Source organism: Synchiropus splendidus, chromosome 3, assembly GCF_027744825.2.
Source record: "Synchiropus splendidus isolate RoL2022-P1 chromosome 3, RoL_Sspl_1.0, whole genome shotgun sequence".
NCBI classification, from domain to species: domain Eukaryota; kingdom Metazoa; phylum Chordata; class Actinopteri; order Syngnathiformes; family Callionymidae; genus Synchiropus; species Synchiropus splendidus.
In genome coordinates, this window is record NC_071336.1 from 31,312,311 (window position 1) to 31,331,817 (window position 19,507).

The window sequence follows — 19,507 nt, forward strand, 5'->3', positions numbered from 1 at the left end:
TCCATAATAGTAATTGTTTTTTTTATGTCACTGTAAAGCACAATGGTCAGCGCCATGTTGTGGAAATGTGCTGCTGTATATAAATAAACTTGACCTTGACTTTGACCTTGACCCGTGTTACTGCCATTGTGGAGACCTGTCACCTCTCACCCCGAGTCACTGGGATCAGCACCTGCCCTTGTGATCTGTTAACTTTTGTACAATGTATTTCATAATAAAAATGTTCAGCCTTCTTTAAAAATTCAATAAAAAAAAACTTTATTTCAAAAATGCTATTTCTGTCAAAACAAGACTTTAAAGCTGCTTTCTAAAGTATTTATATGTCTTCAGGGTGATGGGTGGTTTACACTTGTGTCTGAAGTGCACGACCCTTTATTTACTTAGCAGGTAGAAAGATGACAATCCTTAAATGTATTTAAATTCAAATGTATTTATTTAAATTGTTGTTTATGAAATATATTACCAAAAAACACAAAGTTATTGTGGTACTTTTTTGATTTTCAGACTGGGGGATTAAGTTTTTAGCTTCAGTAGAAATAAATAAATAAAAATGATGACCACTAGGGGGCGCTAGCCTGTGGTTTAGACTGACTCTTGTCCTCTTAGGGAGACTCTGTTCGGCTCCAGAACGGACGTGTCAGACCGACGTCCTGCTGCCTTTTCTAGCTGTGGAGGAACAACACGTCCCGCAATATTCCCATTTACCTTCAGCTGAAAGCGTCCAGCTCCATTAGCCAGATGAAGTTTGGACTCCGCTGCCGAAGGACAAAAACACAAATCACCAAACAAGTCACGAGAAAAATGAAGCGTCAAAGTTACAACCTGGTGATGGAAGCCACGAGGAGGGTGGGCGGGACTGTTAAATCTGAGCTGGTTGTGTGCTTCTGTTTACTGCGGTGTGGTTGGCGGGGGGGCGAGGGAGGGGCGGGGTAACAGACATGCACAGGTGGCGGCCACTCAGCTGTTCCCAGACGTCACCCGCCGTGTGCGCCCTGACACTGTTTGCATTGTTGTGGCCCACTTTTACTGGAGGGAGTGAATCTGCCAGAGGAGCAGAAACTGTTGCAGCGCTGGCTTTCAAAAACATCATGGAGTTAAAAGTGACCAGAAATCTGAGTGATCCATCGCCACTGTTGCCTGTGAAAATGAATATCTTTTTCATTTTCTATACTTTGATTTATTTTGCCAATATAAAATGAAGTGTTTGAGGCTTAGCGTTCCTGACTCAGCTGATTTATTATTGAAATTATTAGAAGTTATTACTATTTTTACATTTTCTTAAGTATGAATAGTTATATTTTCATATATATATATATATATTGAATAATGATCTATTTAATAATGTATTTAAATAAGTAAATAATTAAAAAATGATAATAAAAATCCTACGCTTCATATAAAATTCTAAATATTGTGTAGTGGATATTAATAAATACACTCCATTTTAGTTTTTTCCAAGAAGTCAAACATTTGACTTTGAGTTAGTTGATATAATAGAAAAAATATTATTTACTATTGTTATTATTTAATGCATTATTAAACATTATTTTCTCATTTTCACTAAAAACGATGTATTCACATTTAGTGAATTATTTTTATAAAATGTACTATTAAAACAGTGCATCTTTCCTTAAGTCATTTTCTATTTTTGAACTATAATTTCCTGATGTTTTGTGTTGACAAATAACTGCAACTGGTTTGGTGGTTGTGCAGTCTAAAATAAGGGTATAATTTTGAAGGAATACTTTGGTAAAAAAATGGAATAAATGCCTGTTGTGCCTTATTTGACACGCTCCACCAGTCTCATTGTTTGAAGCGACCCCGGCTAGCTGGGACAGAGCACCAGACGACTGAATGAGTGACGGGTTTTGATTCATTTCTATTTTAAAGTGAGCGCCGTGCGTCCTTGCTCGGCCACATCAGGTGTTTCAGACCGGTCCCTCAGATCTTTTTGTAGAAAAGTAAATAAAACCTCACAAATAAAAGGCGCGATTGATCTGCGAATCTGCTTTGTTGTATTTTTAGAGGCGGTTATTTGTGATTCTAATGAGTGGAGCGCCGTCACGTGACTTGGTCTGCTCTCCTCCTCGCAGCGTCCCGGTATGCCATCTGGAGCGAGGATGCCTCACCAGGGAGCCCCCATGGGCCCGCCCGGACCCCCGTACGGCGGGAGCCCGGCGGTGCGACCGGGCCTGCCGCCCCAGGTGATGGAGCCCAGCCGCAAGAGGCCCGCCCCCTCCCAGCAGGTCCAGCAGCAGCAGCAGCAGCAGCAGCAACAGCAGCAGCAGCAGCAGCAGGCCGTCCAGAACCGGGCCAGGAAGTGAGTCACCACTCTTCTCTCCTCCTGCAGATCCACAAAACTGCCTGATTGAAGTAACTCATCTAGCGCCCCCTAGTGGACCCCAAAGCTGATGCGCAAGTCACAATAAAAGCAAGAATCTTGTTTCCACATTAACCCATGAGTCACCAACTGACTCACTGAGGCAGATGAGTTCATGGTGTGTGTTTTTTGTGGGGACCCCAACAAACACAGGGATTTGTTGAAACCAGCGCCACATGAGAGTGACTCGCCTTGCTGCACAGGAAGTGACTCCTGCTGTGGTGGATGTGAGTCTCTCAGACTCTTGGCCTGGTTTCACCTTCCCAGTGTAAACACACACTGGGGGCAAATATGAGCCGGTCAAAACAACAGAACCTAGACTTGAAGTGACCCGTGAGCCCGGTAGAACACGTGTCAGGATGTGGATTACGTGCCCACAGAAAAGATGGGTTCACTTTCAAAGGGATCAGTGGGATGGCAAATGTGAGTTCTGCCCTTCCTTCATCCTCCTCTGTGTCCTCCACACTTGATGGTGGCAGGTTTTGTTTTCACACACACACACACACGTTTGTTGATACTCAGAGCAGCGTGTGGCAGTTTCGCTCATTAAACAGCGGATCGATGTGCGCTCCCCGGCACCTGCACAGCAACATTGATCCACTTCTAATGAAGCCGACTAGTCCGGGGGAAGCGACGTCCGGCCCGGGAGGTTCTGATGGACGGGTCGGGGTGACCCGCGCAGGTGTGTGACGGCGGGTGGACGCGCCAGAGGACACGCGCCGAGGCTCTGGCACCCGGCTCGGACCCTCGTCGGCTGCCAGCTGACCCGGGGGTTCGACATTGAGAAGTTTCCAGGACAAAAGGTTCAGTAGAAAAAAAGTGAGATTCCGTCCGGTGAGGTCATGAGAAGGTCGATCGTGATTATCTTTGAGTTAAAAAAAAAAAAAGTCTTGAGGAGGTCAGGCCTGCGCTGCCTCCGGTAAACAGTATTTTTACGGAATGTTTGCTGGGGTTTGGCTGAGGATCGGGGAGTCTGTTTGTAGCGTTAGCTCCCGCCACATCACGGCGTGACGTCAGTTCCCACTCCATCGGTGCAGCGGAGATTCTTACATTACATTGTTACAGTGACTTCAGTTCATATGCTTTGCTGTTAAACAGTGCAGATGAGCAGAGGTTGTTGATCTGTTCTCTGTCATGTACTTCTATCAGGAACTAGACTTGTTCTACCAGGAGATGGCGATGTTGCGATCGCAACTATTAACACAATTCCAACCAATACCCACGAACTGCGATTCTGTCCAATCACCACGACTTTCCCGGCAATTCCACCAATCACTTTAGTCTCTTTCGCCCGCCCCTCTACGCAGCGTCGTATCTCCTCCCTCCTTGTTGAGATACAGTCATGTGCCACGCCAAACGCTCACATTTGCAAACAAATCTTGACACCAACGGTCGCGACTCCGACGTGAACGATTCTGAATCCATTCATAAATGTCCACATTCCCTTGATTGAAATGTAGAATAGAACTAAAAAGCTGAACTAGTGCAGCATCACCCAAACACTATACGGTGCAGATGTAAACAAACATGGCCAACCTCCAGCTCCATCTCTCTCCAGGCTGTTTCTGACTCTCTCCATCTCGACCCTGTGGAACAGATCAGCAGCTACTGTTTTCATTGGCTGGAATCATGAGCTGCTCACACACAAACATTCCCCAGCTTTACCTCTCAGACTCCACCCATCCACACCTCCGTCAGGCTCCGCCCTTGTGAGCAGCTACGTAGCAAAACAACCAGTGCACACTACACACTGACAGCCTGGAAACTACTCAAGGAACACCATCCTAAAAAAATTGACTTATTTTAACGTCATCTAAAAACAAATATTCAGAGTGTGTGTTCTTTGCACTTGAAATACTTTTGCAAATAAAGCACATATTGTTAAGACCATTGCAGCCTGCAGCTTTTTTTAGCCTAAAACTGACACTAGTTTTTACAAGCTTATGAGCACAGGTCCTCATTTCCCGTCATGTTCCCGTCAGAACCATCATTGATCGCAACTTTCACTGCAGTTTTATGAAAAATCTGCCGCAAATTCTCTGGTCACAACAATGTTGTTTATTAAATGCCAATCTGTTCATAATAATTGTAGTTTCTATAGTTTTCTTAAACAGATTCGTCAAAAACTGGCATTTTGAAAATTGTATAATCGAGACACAGATATAAAACAGTTATCGCGATTGCTTCTGTTGCCATGTGACCCAGCTGTTCTAGTTGAGGTCTTCCAGTGACCCGCCCTCCGCTCTCACGACCTTGAACACACCACACACACAGAGGCAGCAGCAGCAGCAGCAGGTGTTGTCAGACGTGGTGCCAGCGTGTGTCGCCACCCGATCTAACCCCACAACCTTCGGACCAATTCCCAGGAAGCCGGTGGGATTCCCCGGAGCCAGTGAGATGCCGGCGCGGCAGATGGACATGAGAGAGCCCCAATCAGATCCCACGCTCGGATCCAAGTAGGAGTCCTTCTGCTGCATGTCCACTTTCTTACCTTTGATGACTCTGGCCTAGTTTCGTGTCTCACCTGAGCCCAGAATGTGGCCCGGCGTTCACGCGGGCTCCGGGGGGTCTCGCCCTGTAGTGATGCATGCTTTGGTCTGGAGCATGGCATGATGGGATTGTTCTTCTCTGTAGACTCTGACCTCAAAACCTCCCTTTGTGAGCCGACGTGTGATGCAGACTTGCACCCCCCCACACACACACCCTCCTCCTCCTCCTCTGTGGACCTCTCAGTCCTGCAGGTTCGGGTCACGATCTGGCATGTTGGAGGGACACAGTCCAGGTCTTGATCTGGCTCTTTTCATTCACGTGAGAGTGGAGCCACTGGAGCTTTGGTGTTGAGGAGAATCGCTCTCTTCATGACCATCCAGCTTTTTTTTTTACTCACTTTTTGTTGTTGCTCATTCCAATTTTCAGTTTTTTATCCTTTATACGTGACAATAATCCGACCTTCCTCGCCAAAATACCCGTTTCAAAATGAAGCCTTAATTCGTTTTAAAAACAAACAAAAAAAAAACAATTCTTGTGAACTACATCTCTCTGAATCAACCTGGACTGTCTCTCCAGTAGAATGGGCTCAAACTGAGCGAGGTTTCCCGGGGCGATCCGTCACCTTCGCCAGCACGACGGCTGGATGAGAGTTTGTTCAGAGCAGCAACCTTCAGCAGAAGTGGTGCATGAATCCTCCGGAGCGGCTCATGAATCACTCGGCTGTTTTTTCTCCTCCTCCTCCGACGACACGGGACACAGCAGGAATGTTAAAGACACGCGGTGACACGCTTCACGCCGCACACTCACTTTCTCCAGTCATGCTGATGTCATCATATATTTTCTTGCTTCAGTTTAAGGGCCACTTCAGTATTTATAAGTTAGATCAAATTACCAAACATTTAAATTCCTAATTCTAAATTTTAAAAATGATATTTCCCTACAATGCTCCAGAGCTGAGCAGCGGTTAGCAGAGGGCGCTAACATGTTAGCACAGGGTTAGCGATCCTCTGGCGTAAGACTCTGTCAAAAGAGGCTTTTCTCAGGCCGCGCTGTGTCACAAGTGACTTGATATGTATCTATATTTTGAACGCAGTCTGTGGTGCACTCGCGAAACGGCACTGTGGAGTGACAGTTGGCTGCCTGATGCTAGCTAGCATTAGCTAGGTGAATCCAGAAAGGCGTCCTACTGGTCTACGTTTGACAATAGTTGATGTTTGAAAATAAAACCTGGTCGCGAGTATTAAACTGGTCGATCGGCTGCTCAAGACGCTCTTGAGATCGGCTTCCCAACTGTTTACCAGGAACCAGATGTGACGTTACGTCTTGGGGGAAAAACCTTATTTAATATTGTCACACACAAAAAAGTCGCGACATATTTGAGAATTGTATCTGTGGTAGTTTGTGTTGTAGTGGAGACCGAGACCACTGAGGGGGTTGTGACCGGGACCAGACCAACCTTAACACACTACAAACTGAGTTCAAATCAAGCGCCTCAGTTGGTTTATTTTGAAACAAAGGCGAGTGTTTCTTTTGCTGTAAGAAATAAATGCATGTCTGCAGGACTGATGGACTATGCTTCTGTATTCTGGATTCAGCTTGGTCTTGGTCCGGAGTCTTGGTCTGCCACTTTGTCTCTGTTGGCTCTGGTTTCGGGGCATTTATTTTTAGTTGTTTTTGACTATTTTCCTGCAGATTTAAGTCTTAAATACGCATAATAGCAAAGTAAGACAACAGCTAAATGATATACCTGAACAAAGGCTCCTTATCAAGACATGAACGTCAAAGGTCAGTAAATCATGATTAATTTGAAATTAAAGGAAGAAATTTAAGCAAGCATTAAATGATCGGAAAAACAACAATAAATATGTTTGAGCGATATTTAGAGAGAATTTTAAATCTGACTACTCTGACATGAAACAGGAATTATGAACATAACTAACATCAAACTGAATCAAGTGTTTTGTCTCTTGAGGCGTCGAGAATCCCTTCTCACAAATTTAAATCTCTTTTCCTCATTTTTATTCAAACTCCAGCCTGAAAATGGAGGACACGTTTGTGAGAGCCGAAAATGAAAAGTGGTTCAAAACGAATTTCAGTGAGTGGTTTCTCCATCTGCAGGTGAACTGCTGCGCATCAGAGCGAGCGCACACACACACACACACACACACGCGCGCGCGCACGCTGGGACGCTGGGGTGCTGGATGTGGCCCAGCATTTTAGCAGATGGCCTGGGTGCTACGCTATCAGTCACCATAGTAACATGCTCCCTTTTTCCTCTGTCTCTCTGTCTTTCTCTCCAGCGCTAAGAGAAGGAAAATGGCAGACAAGATTCTTCCGCAAAGGGTGAGGCTGCGTTTATTCACCTCTCTGTGTTGGGTTTGTGCTGAGCGCGGGTGGAGGTCCGGATGATACGGCGTGCGGATAATGACAGGAGCGGGCGGCAGGTTTGAGCCGTGTGTTGCAGGCGTGACAGGTGAGTGACTGGGCACCAGGGAGCTGTCGACATCTTGAGAGTGCGGCCAGACCTCTCCAACACGGTCCAGACACTGATAGCGGGACTCGGTCGTGCGTCACAGACGGGGAATGTCTCCTCGGTCTGGTCGCCACCTTTGGCTGTGAGACCTGCTCAGATAGGGAGAGAGGGAACAATGGACGTGGGGTGCGTGGCTCTGACGGTGAGCGATGGAAGACAGAAACCTTTTGTTTGAAAGTTGGTGAGGAGCTGCTCAGCTCACTGGATCGGTCAGTCTTACGATCAAATTCAGGATGTTGTCAGCTCCCACTGATGCTGTGGAAGATTTGCCATCTGACTGTGATGAAGCGATTGTCACGTTCTAATCTTCTTCTCAGAAATCTATAAGAAAAATTTGAGTGCTAAAAGTGGCTGTTTAATACATGCATTTCCATTATTATAGTTTTTAATGTAATGTCATTCACTTTGAAATCTAGCAATGAAATTGTTCATTTTTAAGATCCTTCCATTCAATTATTACTTTTAAATAAATGGTTTTTATCAACTTTTATGAATTGATTTCTTAAAAAGAAGTTGCATCTCATACAAAAAAAAAAAAAAAAAAATATATATATATATATATATTATAAATAAAACTAAATAAAATAATATAAAATTGAAATATTGAGACAATACTGAGGCATTTGAGAGCTTTAGGAAATTATATTGAGATAAATATTTATATATGAAAAACATGCTATTCATATATTGCTGCTGCTTTTCTGCAACTATACAATCTATTATTTATTATTATATAGTTCAGGATCAACTGTCTCTTTTTCAACGTCAAAAAATGTTAAGTATAAATGTTATTTTAGGGATGTGCTTCTACATAATGCATTTTAAATAGACAAATATATAGATATATAGATAGATGCACAGATAGATGGATGGATAGATAGATAGATGGACAGATGGATAGATGGATAGATAGATCAATAAAGGTCAATATTTGTTGATCTTTTTATAAGTTGTTTTTTGTTTTGCATTATTGCACATTTCAAATGAGATTTAAAAAAATTACATTACCACTTTTGCCTCAAATGAAACGTGACATTTTCCCGCATTTGTTGATAAGAGAAAAGTGCTGACTGAAGAGTTTCCCACTGAACTATGAGCTGGACCCCTCTGACCCCGCTGGCCTCCACCTGTGTGCAGATTCGGGAGCTGGTTCCCGAGTCCCAGGCCTACATGGACCTGCTGGCGTTTGAGCGCAAACTGGACCAGACCATCATGCGTAAGCGTGTGGACATTCAGGAGGCGCTGAAGAGACCCATGAAGGTTGGACCAGCGTGTCACCGCCTGCTCTTATTCTTAAACCAGGCGCCTCTGTAACCTGCTGTTCTCCACGTCGCTTGTGTCAGCAGCAAAAGCGTAAACTGAGACTTTACATCTCCAACACCTTCAACCCGGCCCGACCCGATGCCGACGACTCGGACGGCAGCATTGCATCGTGGGAGCTGCGAGTGGAAGGAAAGCTGCTGGACGACGTGAGTCTTTGTCGACTTCTCTCTGAACAGGAGCTGTAGTTCGGTGGAACTGCCACGTGCCAAACTCACTCCATCACCAGTCTGCTGCGAGCATGAAACTGCCGTGGAGTCTATTTTTGGACGGTTTTGAAATGATTTCGTTCTTGTAGTCGTGGGCCAACTCTGCTCGCGCACATCCTCCCCTGCTGTCAGGCGATTTCAGGTGGAACCAACTGTGATGGGTTCTGCTGCTGGAACTGCAGCCATCCTTTGTTTTGGGAGCAGCTTTCGGGCTCCAGACTTCCTCCAGATTGGACTAGTGAGAGGCGAACAGGAAGCCACTGTAGCGAAGCTAACGCCAGAGCCGCGCTCCTTTAAAGTCAGGAAAAAGTTTTCTACGATCCTCAAATACAATGAATTTGACTTGGACCAGATGGGTCCAGTTGGTGTCTGATCCACGCAGCTCCCACACATTACCTTTGAAAAGACAGTTTTTGCTCTAACCTGAACTCCTTTCCGACACTTTTCGATCTTTATCTTGCAGCCAGGAAAACAGAAGAAGAAATTCTCCTCGTTCTTTAAGAGCCTCGTCATCGAGCTGGACAAGGACCTGTATGGTCCGGACAACCACCTGGTCGAGGTCAGTTTGCTCAAGGACGCGGGTTGGCTTTGTGACCTTCAATCCTGAAAACGTTCGCTTCAATATCGACTCGTACTGCCTGATCGTCTTGGTGGTGACGTTGCCTGCGTGTGGGGGAGGGTCAAGTGTCAGGGCTGGGACGCATCAGTGGAAAGCGAAAGCGAACCTTGGGTAGATGAGGTTTCATGGCACAGTGTCCTGATTTTCAGAGGCCACCGGATGGCACTGTTTGCTGTGAAATGTTTGGACTTAAACAACTCATTCAATGAAACCTCTCATCATTTCTAAACCAAGAGCGCCATCTAGTGGCCTCTGAAAATTAGGACACTGTTTCGTCAACCCTGTTTCATGATACCCCATCTAGGCATCACTAGTTTTCAGTGTTGGACCTTGTAGTTTTTGTGGAACAAGGCCTCCTTGTGGGAGAATGCTTTCTGCTGCTCTGTATCGCTACAACCACAACTCGCTCGAGACACTCGCCCTCACCTCATGTGTTGACTCTAAATTTGTCTGTCAGTGTGAGGTGGATGGCTGGTGACCTGTCCAGGGTGTTCCCTGCCTCACACCCCGAGTAGCTGGGACAGGCACCAGCCCCCATGAAATAGGGAAAGCGTCAGACATATGCAAATACAGATGTTTGTTGTAACTCATAACACGACCTTCACTTCAAGCTGCTAAATATCCTTTTAGCGACGCTACACAGTTTTCACAAGTCAAACGTCGCTTTGAATCAAAATGCCGAGGTTTCATTCAGCTCCATTCACGGCGTTCCTGGTCGGCGTAATGTGTTTGGTTTGGTCCTTCGCTGACCTGCATCTTTGCCAACGTTCCCACGAAAACAAACGCTAATAAGTCTCAGTAACACTGAAGCCTGAAGTAGCTTGAGGAGAGCAAGGTTGCTCAACACGCAGGTGATGAAAACAACCATTAGCTGCTTTTCATCGAGCGCCCCAAAAAAAGCCATTCACTGTAAAATGACGACGCCTCAAGGTCTTCCTGCTTGCTTTTAGGAAGCGCCTTTGCTACTTACTTTGTTCAAGCAAAGGTCACTCCGACTTTGCCCACAATAATTCAGCTCCTCACAAGCCATCGTGAAATCAACCAAATACTCCTTTTGAATGATGCATATAGTTGTGAAACTGAAGACATCAGTGAGGAACTGACAGAGGATGGATTTGGTTAGGAAGAGTCTAAGGCCCTGTCCCATTTCTCACCCTAACACTCGGCACACTCACCTTCTTCTGTCTCTTTGGGCTTCTCCCTTCAGGGGTGGCCACAGTGGATCATCCTCCTCCATCTCTCCCTGTCCTCTGCTTCCTCTTCTCTCAAACCTACAAACCTCATGTCCTCCTTCACCACCTCCATCAATCTCCTCTTTGGCCTTCCTCTCCACCTTCTGCCTGGCAGTTCCAACCTCAACGTCTTCATCTACCAATGTACTGACTCTCTCTCCTCTGCACATGTCCAAACCATCTCCATCTAGCTTCTCTGACTTGGTCTCCTAAACACCTGAGCACATGTGCTGCTGTCCCTCTGATCCTATCATCATCCTGCTCACTCCCAGAGAGAAGCTCAGCATCTGCATCTCTGCTCCGCTGTCTTTTCCTCAGTGCCACTGTTTCCAAACCATACAACGTTGCTGGCCTCGCCACCCTTTTGGACACTTTCCCTTTCAACCTTGCCAACACCCTTTTGTCACACCTGACACTTTTCTCCAATGATTCCACCCTGCCTGCACCCGCTTCTTCACCTCTCTCTCACACTCTCCATGGCCCTGAACAGCTGAGCCTCAGTACTTCAAACCCCCCACCTTCTTTATCTCTGCATCTGTCACCTGTCCACTTGGCTCCCTCGCATTCACACACATGTAACAAGAGACGAAGCTTACTTGACCATTTTACACTTGGATTCCGCCACACTGCAGTTAAACTACATCAAACGTGTATTGACAACTGGCATCGCTGCATCCCCTCTCCCTTGTGATTGAGTCTTCAAACCGTGGTTCACCTCTGAGCATGACAATCTGCCCTCTCACGCTGACCTCGTCCCTCCTCAGATCTGCCTCTGATCTCCCGAGGCATATCTGAGAAACGGCCCAGCTCATCAACACAGCGCTTGAGAGCCGATTATAAATACACAATGAAAGGAGCTACTGGACGCCTTTGTCTTCACTTTCACACCAACTTCATCGCACCCATCAACTCCTGACTCAGGCTGACAGAGAGCATGTGCAGTGCTCGTGACCAGTGAGGGGGACAGGACCTTGACCGAGACCAAACTGAAAACAGAAGCATACGTCTGTGCTTCTATTACTATTCAGTTTGGACTCTGTCTCTGGCCCTCAAAGTCTTGGTCTCGACTAGAACACGATTGTGTCCTCACGATGGGCCATCCACCGAGACCTGACTGTTCGGTTACTCTCTCCTCCAGTGGCATCGCACAGCCACCACCCAGGAGACGGACGGCTTCCAGGTGAAGAGACCGGGAGACGTGAGCGTGCGCTGCACTCTGCTGCTGATGCTGGACTATCAGGTGGGAATGAAAATGACTGCCAAACTACCGTAGCACCCCATCTTTTACTTAAGATAGACTAGCACTACAAAGGTAAGGCGCGTTGATGCTCCTCGAGAACTGTTCTGAAAACCATCACCGCATCAGCCGTTGTTAGTTTGAGCTTCATTAGCATGTACTAGAGCTACGGTGCTGTTTAGTGGCAATGCAACGAAGGATTTGTGGTGTTTCTTTTGTGTTTCATGACTGATTCATAATTGTGAATTTTAGTCGCAAAATAATATTTGAAAAAAGTCTAGATTCATAATTACATGGAAGTGAAGTATAAAAAATAGGGGTGGGATTCAATAAAAAAATGAATCTAGTTAATTAGAGAATCTGTGATGAATTAATCTCAATTATCGCAGTTTAATGGTGTCAGAATATTTGCCACAAGAAGCCACATTTTTCCATTTGAAAGAATTTGGTATATTACTGGATCAAATGATGGAGCCATACGTGCATTTAAACAACCAAATATTGTTTATTTTGCATCAGTTTGACAATAGCACAATAAATCACGATGGTGTCTATATTCCAGTTTTTATATCACCTTATTTAAACTAAAGCTCTTTTAATGGCTTGAAAATATTTGGATAAGAATTTCAAGTCCATTCAGAGTCGTGGAAACCCTCAACATGTGTAGTGAAAAACCTCCCTGAACCAAAGCAAACAGATGCTTTTGTTTGCTTTGGTTCAGGGATGATTCCTCCATGTTTGTTGTTGTTGTTCTCATCCTAGCTGCCACGTGCATCAGTGTGATCAGTGGAGCAGGAACTCCTGCACTTACAAAGGTTCCCTGTTGTCTGGAGAGCAAACTGTTACATTAAATTAAATTAAATTAAATTAAGGTATTCATTACGATTAATTAATTAAGTCCCATCACTAAAAAAATGTTGAATATATAATTGATATGAAAGATAAAATATAACTGAAATGAAAACAAAGAATAAAGAAGACATGGTGGAAGATGTGAAAATAAATGTTGTCAGGTATAAACATTTCCTTTTCTGTTTCATTCTTTGTGTTTGAGGCCACAAATGAGCCCCAGTTTACATTTAAGCGTGCACGTAGCATGCTAACTATGCTAGCGCAGCCATCATGCTAGCTTATAATCGGGTTTATCCGCTGTCTGACGGCAGCTCCATCGTTTGTATGTGGGGAACTGAAACAGCCAGAAAGAATTCACCTCCGCTGTGAACTTGAGGAGCGACGGTGATGTCATCCTTCCAGCGGGTGGTTCGAGACAATCCACAGTGTTTTAACGCGGTGACATCATCTCCCCAGCCCCCTCAGTTCAAGCTGGACCCCCGCCTGGCGCGCCTGCTTGGTATTCACACCCAGACCCGCTCCTGCATCATCCAGGCGCTCTGGCAGTACGTCAAGACCAACAAGCTGCAGGACTCTCACGACAAGGAGTACATCAACTGTGACAAGTACTTCCAGCAGGTGGCGCCACACGGCTCGCTCTCGCCTTAACGTCACAGTGAACAGTAAATTCTTCTCTTCATCCGTCCTCTGCAGATCTTCGACTGCCCCCGCCTGAAGTTCTCTGAAATTCCTCAGCGTCTCACCAACCTTCTCCTCCCGCCCGACCCCATCGTCATCAACCATGTGATCAGGTAGCTCACTCCACCCCCCCGATTCTCCTCCATTGTTTAGTCTCTTTCATCTTGAACAAACAAAGACTTCATTACCGTCTCCCTCCAGCGTGGACCCCAACGACCAGAAGAAGACGGCGTGCTACGACATCGACGTGGAGGTCGAAGACCCCCTGAAGAGCCAGATGAGCAGCTTCCTGCTCTCCACCGCCAACCAGCAGGAAATCGCCACGCTCGACAACAAGGTGAGACGAAGTGGGACGTCTCCGCTCCTCTTTGATGCTCTCATCTGACGCGGCCTCCTGGGAGACGCTGATTTAATGGAGTGTATTTTTAAGAGCGTTTGTACCAAATTCACTCTTTGCTATTTAAAACACGTTTGATTTGTTGCGTCTGAACGGGAGAGGGAAGAAGGGTGGAGTCTTTCTGGAGATGTATTCAATCCATTTTCTTATTTCTGTGAGTTATCTTTTCATCCGTCTAACCGGCTCACGAGTTTGGTCCCCGTGATTGTGGAGGACACCTTCAGCAAATTTCCCTAGATCCACCCGAGATGGTCTCAACATCATGATCACCTTCTTATAACATCTGAGCCAACAGTGAAATGAAACGATAATAAACTGGTGGCTTGTGTCCAACCAATACACTATGTCAGCCATTTGTTTTATTACGATTAAAAAACTAAAGCATAAAAAAAACACGGAAATTTGAAGTGTGAACCACAAGGGGGCGTTATAGGACTGCTCCTTAAGAAATACTGATAAACGCTACTTGAGTTGTGAATACAGCTACGATGATGAGTTTTCACTCACCCTAAAATCAGGCCACTGATTGGTTAATGTGCTGTGGCTTGTTGTTCTTGAGCGTTTGACGCAACAGAAGTCGCTAGAAACACGCTGAAGCTGCGACCCTGTCGCATCCCCTGTCATACAGTTACTGTCAACGCACGGCTCGTGCTAGGTGTGAATGTACCTCTACATTTGTTTGGGCCCTTAAATTTGTTGCCACAGGTTTCTCAGGAAGATCTTTAGCCATACTCATCCTTCCTTGTAAAATCTAACCAATTCCCCCACAACATCTACAGATTTATGTAAAATGGATTTTGAGCAACACAAAATTCCAAAACTCTCCATCAGCTTCACTACAAAAGTACTCATCTTCTACCTGAGTTTTTTAACCGAGTTCAATTCTCTTGACTACTAAAACCTTCAGACATTTCAAAGTTTCACTCCTCTTTACGCATTTCTTTGACGTCTTTCATGCAGATCCATGAGACTATCGAGTCCATCAACCAGCTGAAGATCCAGAGAGACTTCATGCTCAGTTTCTCCAGGGATCCCAAAGGCTACATCCAGGACTGGCTCAAGTCCCAAAGCCGAGATCTGAAGGTGCCTGAGTGTCTCAGTTTCAGCTGAAAGAATGAAAAACCGTCCTACCTCACTTGTTGTTCTTTGTCCAACGCTGTCTCTCCTCACCACGTGTCCAAGCCGCCTGTCCGTCCTAACTTTTGTCACCCAACGTCTCCATGTCCCTCTGTTATTTTCATGTCTGCTCGTGTCCTTTCTCTGTCCTCCCAATGACAACCTGAGCGTCCTCATCTCAAGTGACATGAATCAATAAAGTTACATCATCAATACCTTCTCCTTCAGTTGATGACCGATGTGGTGGGGAACCCTGAGGAGGAGCGCCGCGCAGCCTTCTACCACGAGCCCTGGTCCCAGGAGGCCGTCAGCCGCTATTTCTACTGCAAGGTGAGGAAGACGACTTCAGCAGGCTGGTGTCTTCATCGCGATCTTCTTGGTGACATGTCTGCTCCTGTTTCAGATCCAGCAGCGCAGGCAGGAGCTGGAGCAGGCCCTCGCTGTCCGCAACACCTAAGAACTGCCCCCTGAAGATAGCAGAGCTGCTCTGGTGAATGTCGGCGTAGCCTTGCTGTCGAGTGAAAATCCCGTGCTTCACAGAAACCGTTACAGCAGCTTTACTTATATTTGGATCGAAAAGAAAGTGTCAAATGAAATATTATTTTTACTATCAAGAACCGAATATAAACCCTTGACCCCAAATTCCATCCTCTCTAAAAACACAATGAAAAACCAAATCTGAAGGGAAAAAGGCTGCTATTTTAGGTTTGGTGTCAAACTGGGACCAAATCCCAGCTGGTGTGAAAGGGTGGAGGACACCCTGGAAAGGAAGCCACTTCTTGGAGGGGCACAAAAAGCAACACAAAGGATGCTCATTACGAATATAACAATATGAAGATGTGATTTAAAACTACTACTAACAACTAGCAAACAATCGTAGGTTTTATTTGACAATCTGAAATGAAATTTGTAGTCAGAGTTTCTTAAAACTGGAAAGTGTACGATTTAAGATGAACTATTTCTTGAAGTCACGATAAATAATGCTCACTTTCACACTTTGTACAGGAACAAAAACCTATCCAGCTGTGTTTGACGCTCATCTACGGAGTGCACTGACAGAACTAACCTCGAACAGAGGTTCCTTCACTTGACACACTGTAATCTGATTGAGCATCCAGCTTTTGACTCGACAGCAACAGCACGACGGAGCGTCACTCATCCGTGCTGGACTCGGGTCTGGTGGCGGACCTGCTGACCGCCCTTCACTGTAAATATATCACAGCGACTGGTCACACTCCACTGATTGTCACGAAGGACTTCTTTATTATCGTGTTTGTGGTGTTCCGTTTTGTTTTTTTGTTTTTTTTTACTGGAAGGATTTCATTGGTTTGTTGTGAGCGATGATTAACACCAGCAGTTTCGACCCCACGCGTCACTGACGGTGTCTTTGTTTCCAAGTATGACAGTATTACGGCGTTATCGATCGCGGTTGAAGAAAGACTTCCATTCGTCATGCTGGAGGGTTTTTACCAAAGTTTTGGAACTTGAACATGAGGCAGGACTGAAACTGCCAAAATGTCACTTTAGTGCTTTTTGTAGATTTCTACGCCGTTCTCCGTTGAGTGAAGCTAAAGCTCTGACCTTAGCGTCAACATTCGAGCCCCGGCAATTCTTCTTTTCTACTTTGTTTTTTTTTTACTTTAAATTAAGAAGAAGCTTGTTTTCTAGAGATGTGAATGTAAATATATTCTGACCCCGAAGAGGGAAACTGTATAGTGTTTGTTTTTGGGGCGGGACTTCAGTTTTACGACATGAATTAGCGTTGGCTGTCTTCTCTGCATCACCTTATTTTTGGTCAGGTTATCAAGGGAGCGTGGTGACGCCTCAAAGAAACTCTCTTTTCTTACAATCCAAGTAGCTGCGTCGCATAGTACTGAGCACCGATCTCACTTTCTCAATCTGTGTCGTAGACGGAGGTGTGTTTGCACTGTGCTGCTGAGTCTTCTTTTCATTCTCACTGAGGGACAGCAGGCGGCTCAGAGGACTTCATGATGACCTATGCATGCTCCATGGACTCTAAACAGTGCGTGTAAATATCAACCGCTGATAAAAAAAAACATGCCTTTTCAAAGTCTTTTTGCCAAAAATGACATGAACCTACCAGCAACTAACTGTAGGTGTGAGCTTTTTTCTGTCTGTAGAGATCATTCTTGTCACGTGCGCGTCTGACGGTTGTACGGCGGCGAGTTTTTTGAAGACGCTTCCAGGGAAATGTTTGCTAAGCCAACTTCTTTCCGAACTTCACTACTGGGCAGATGTTTGTTGTGCGATATGTCAATGTTTTAGAAAGGAACTCTGGAGAGATGAATCATAGATACCAGTTCTAGCAGTGACGTTTTCACACCTGCCCCGACCTGGTTCTGCAGGTGCAGGACGGAGTACTCACTCACATCAGAGCCACCTGATTGGCCGGATCTGGAGACCATAACAATGTCAAATTGCTTCTGTCTTTGTTCTCCTGACCGTCTTTCCCTCCTTCTCTGTATACGGCTCCGATAGTGCCTTTGGTGCTTCATTGAAAGTCACAGAACAAAGACAAGGGTTTCATCAACACCCATGGTTCTAGACAGTATACGGCGCGTGCAAATCCCCTGCCTCAAACCCTCCCACTTTGACGTCAAGCTTGTTGTTTCCTCCACTGCCTAGTGTAGGATGCCTGTGTGCAAGCACCCATCGTCATAGCAACTTCCTGTTCCTCTGAGTTGGGTTAGTAGTATCAGCCAGCAGTAGTTCTCATCTATTCGCCATATATTTTCTTCATCAATCCCGATTACCGTCCCTCCAATCCACAGGGTGGCGACGTAGCACATTAGAACGAACCACTTCACCTTCTGTCTTCACGTTGTTGCTACATACTTGTGCAACTACAGCATTTTCCAGTTCCTCCACCTCCCATTGTGGTGAGAAGAGTTCGAGGAAGTCGTACTGAGGCAGAATGACTCTTTATACAATTGTTTACAGCTCGCAACCACAGGGAGGCACTTGCCAAACTGACTTGCTGGATAACTGATCCTTCTCTCTCCTCCGCCTTCTCAACACACCCTTTCACTTTACGGAGCTGTGCGTTCTGACTCAATCATGAGGTCACATTAGCTCTTCGTTTCCACGTAACCCCCCTGAAGACTCTTAAAACACTTGAGTCTGGATGCCTGTGGAATGGAAAGTGACCACAGCGACTTCCTTGTCTCCCCTTATGAGGCGTCTTTGCTGCTTTCAGGAGGTGCGGCGTTTGTGCTGCCGAGTTTGTTTCTTTCCAAACTTAACTCCAGTGCTGAAGCCAGAAGACAAACACAGCACGGTCAGATGCTTTGAGGCACCCACAGCTAAGGGTTCAGGCGTAGAGCAGTGGTTGGCTCTTCACTTCCCATCATCGCTCAGAGGTGCTCTTGGTGACACACTTTCACAAGCTGCCCCACACTAGATTAGCCCCTCAACGCATGTTCTTCTATCCAAAGCTTGTTCATCATTGTGCATCCCAAGCCCCAGCCACCAAACAAAGCAGAGACAGGAAACTAATAGACACCGATGCTCAACTTTCCGGCGACTGCTTTCAGTGCTTCCACTCAAACTGGTCGTCTCGTTTCTTGGGTAAAAAGTGAAGTGTCTTCAACTAACTCCAGTTTTTTTTTCTGTCAGTATTTTAGAGTTCTATTAACCGACACATTCTCGTGTAGTCCTGCGTCTGTGTGTTTCTTGTACAGTTTAAAGGGCATTCACATTCTGTTTCAGTAGCTCCCTCTTGTGGAGGTCACGAGAAGCTACGACTCCTGGGAGATACTGAACGTGGATCAGTCGATTCTTTCTACTAGACTCCGGTGTCTGGCCTCGCATGTCTCAGTCAAGTGGGATCTTCTCCTCAACACTGAATATGTAAAAAGACAAGGGAAAACCGCTGTGACGTCGAGACAGTCTGGATGTAAATAAAGAAGCGCTTGCCAAAGTTTGTAAATGCCAACTTTTGTGAGAGTCTTATTTCTGTGCGAGTGCTTGAGTGGAAGTCCAGGGCCTCCCCTGCCTCTCACCCCAAATACCCTGGAGTGAGACTCCGCTGACTCAGCAGAAATGAGTCATAAGATGAGCCATAGTTTACCAGTCACTGTAGCACATGAGGGAAACCACGAGTGTGCTCAGTGTGAGCGTGGTCACACCGGTGTCAGAGAAGGTCTGCACATCCCAAATATTTACTGGAGGAACAGAGTCCCTGGTGTAGCCAGGGTTTGGGTGGCAACACTCCATAAACACATCAGGCACTGAGCTCATGCAAGACGCCCATTTGAGCCGATTATTGTCCACCTTCTGCTGAGTGTTTATGTCACGCGCCGCTCGTCTGTGGAGCCACACAGACCTGGCATTGTCTGCTGAGCTCATGGGCGGCAGGTGGAGGTGTTTCCGCGCTGACTGCGGACGGAGAATGAGCCTCTTTCACGTCTGCGGGTGGAGGGGG

At 45.8% G+C, this 19,507-nt stretch overlaps 1 protein-coding gene and 1 long non-coding RNA gene across 6 annotated transcripts in view; one reads left to right on the forward strand and one right to left on the reverse strand.

The window, feature by feature from the left end:
* smarcd3b (SWI/SNF related, matrix associated, actin dependent regulator of chromatin, subfamily d, member 3b) overlaps positions 1-19,041 on the forward strand; it is a 45,430-nt gene extending 26,389 nt beyond the window's left edge. The window contains exons 2-14 of one of the 5 annotated variants that reach the window (XM_053860524.1): positions 2,094-2,320; positions 4,747-4,836; positions 7,171-7,213; positions 8,541-8,663; positions 8,747-8,872; positions 9,396-9,491; positions 11,922-12,023; positions 13,329-13,490; positions 13,566-13,663; positions 13,752-13,887; positions 14,908-15,030; positions 15,292-15,393; positions 15,467-19,040. In XM_053860524.1, coding sequence (XP_053716499.1) covers positions 2,094-2,320; positions 4,747-4,836; positions 7,171-7,213; positions 8,541-8,663; positions 8,747-8,872; positions 9,396-9,491; positions 11,922-12,023; positions 13,329-13,490; positions 13,566-13,663; positions 13,752-13,887; positions 14,908-15,030; positions 15,292-15,393; positions 15,467-15,520 — 1,482 coding nt within the window. In that variant the 3' untranslated portion in view covers positions 15,521-19,040. Of the gene's footprint in view, positions 1-2,093; positions 2,321-4,746; positions 4,837-7,170; positions 7,214-8,540; positions 8,664-8,746; positions 8,873-9,395; positions 9,492-11,921; positions 12,024-13,328; positions 13,491-13,565; positions 13,664-13,751; positions 13,888-14,907; positions 15,031-15,291; positions 15,394-15,466 lie in introns of all 5 variants that reach the window. The other 4 variants (XM_053860522.1, XM_053860521.1, XM_053860526.1 and 1 more) reach the window with 4 other exon arrangements.
* On the reverse strand, positions 401-19,503 carry LOC128756206 (uncharacterized). The gene is made up of 3 exons (XR_008414206.1): positions 15,280-19,503; positions 15,079-15,207; positions 401-755 (listed from the first exon to the last, which is right to left on the reverse strand). It is a non-coding gene; the product is annotated as an uncharacterized LOC128756206 (long non-coding RNA).
* Between the last annotated feature and the right edge of the window lie 4 nt (positions 19,504-19,507).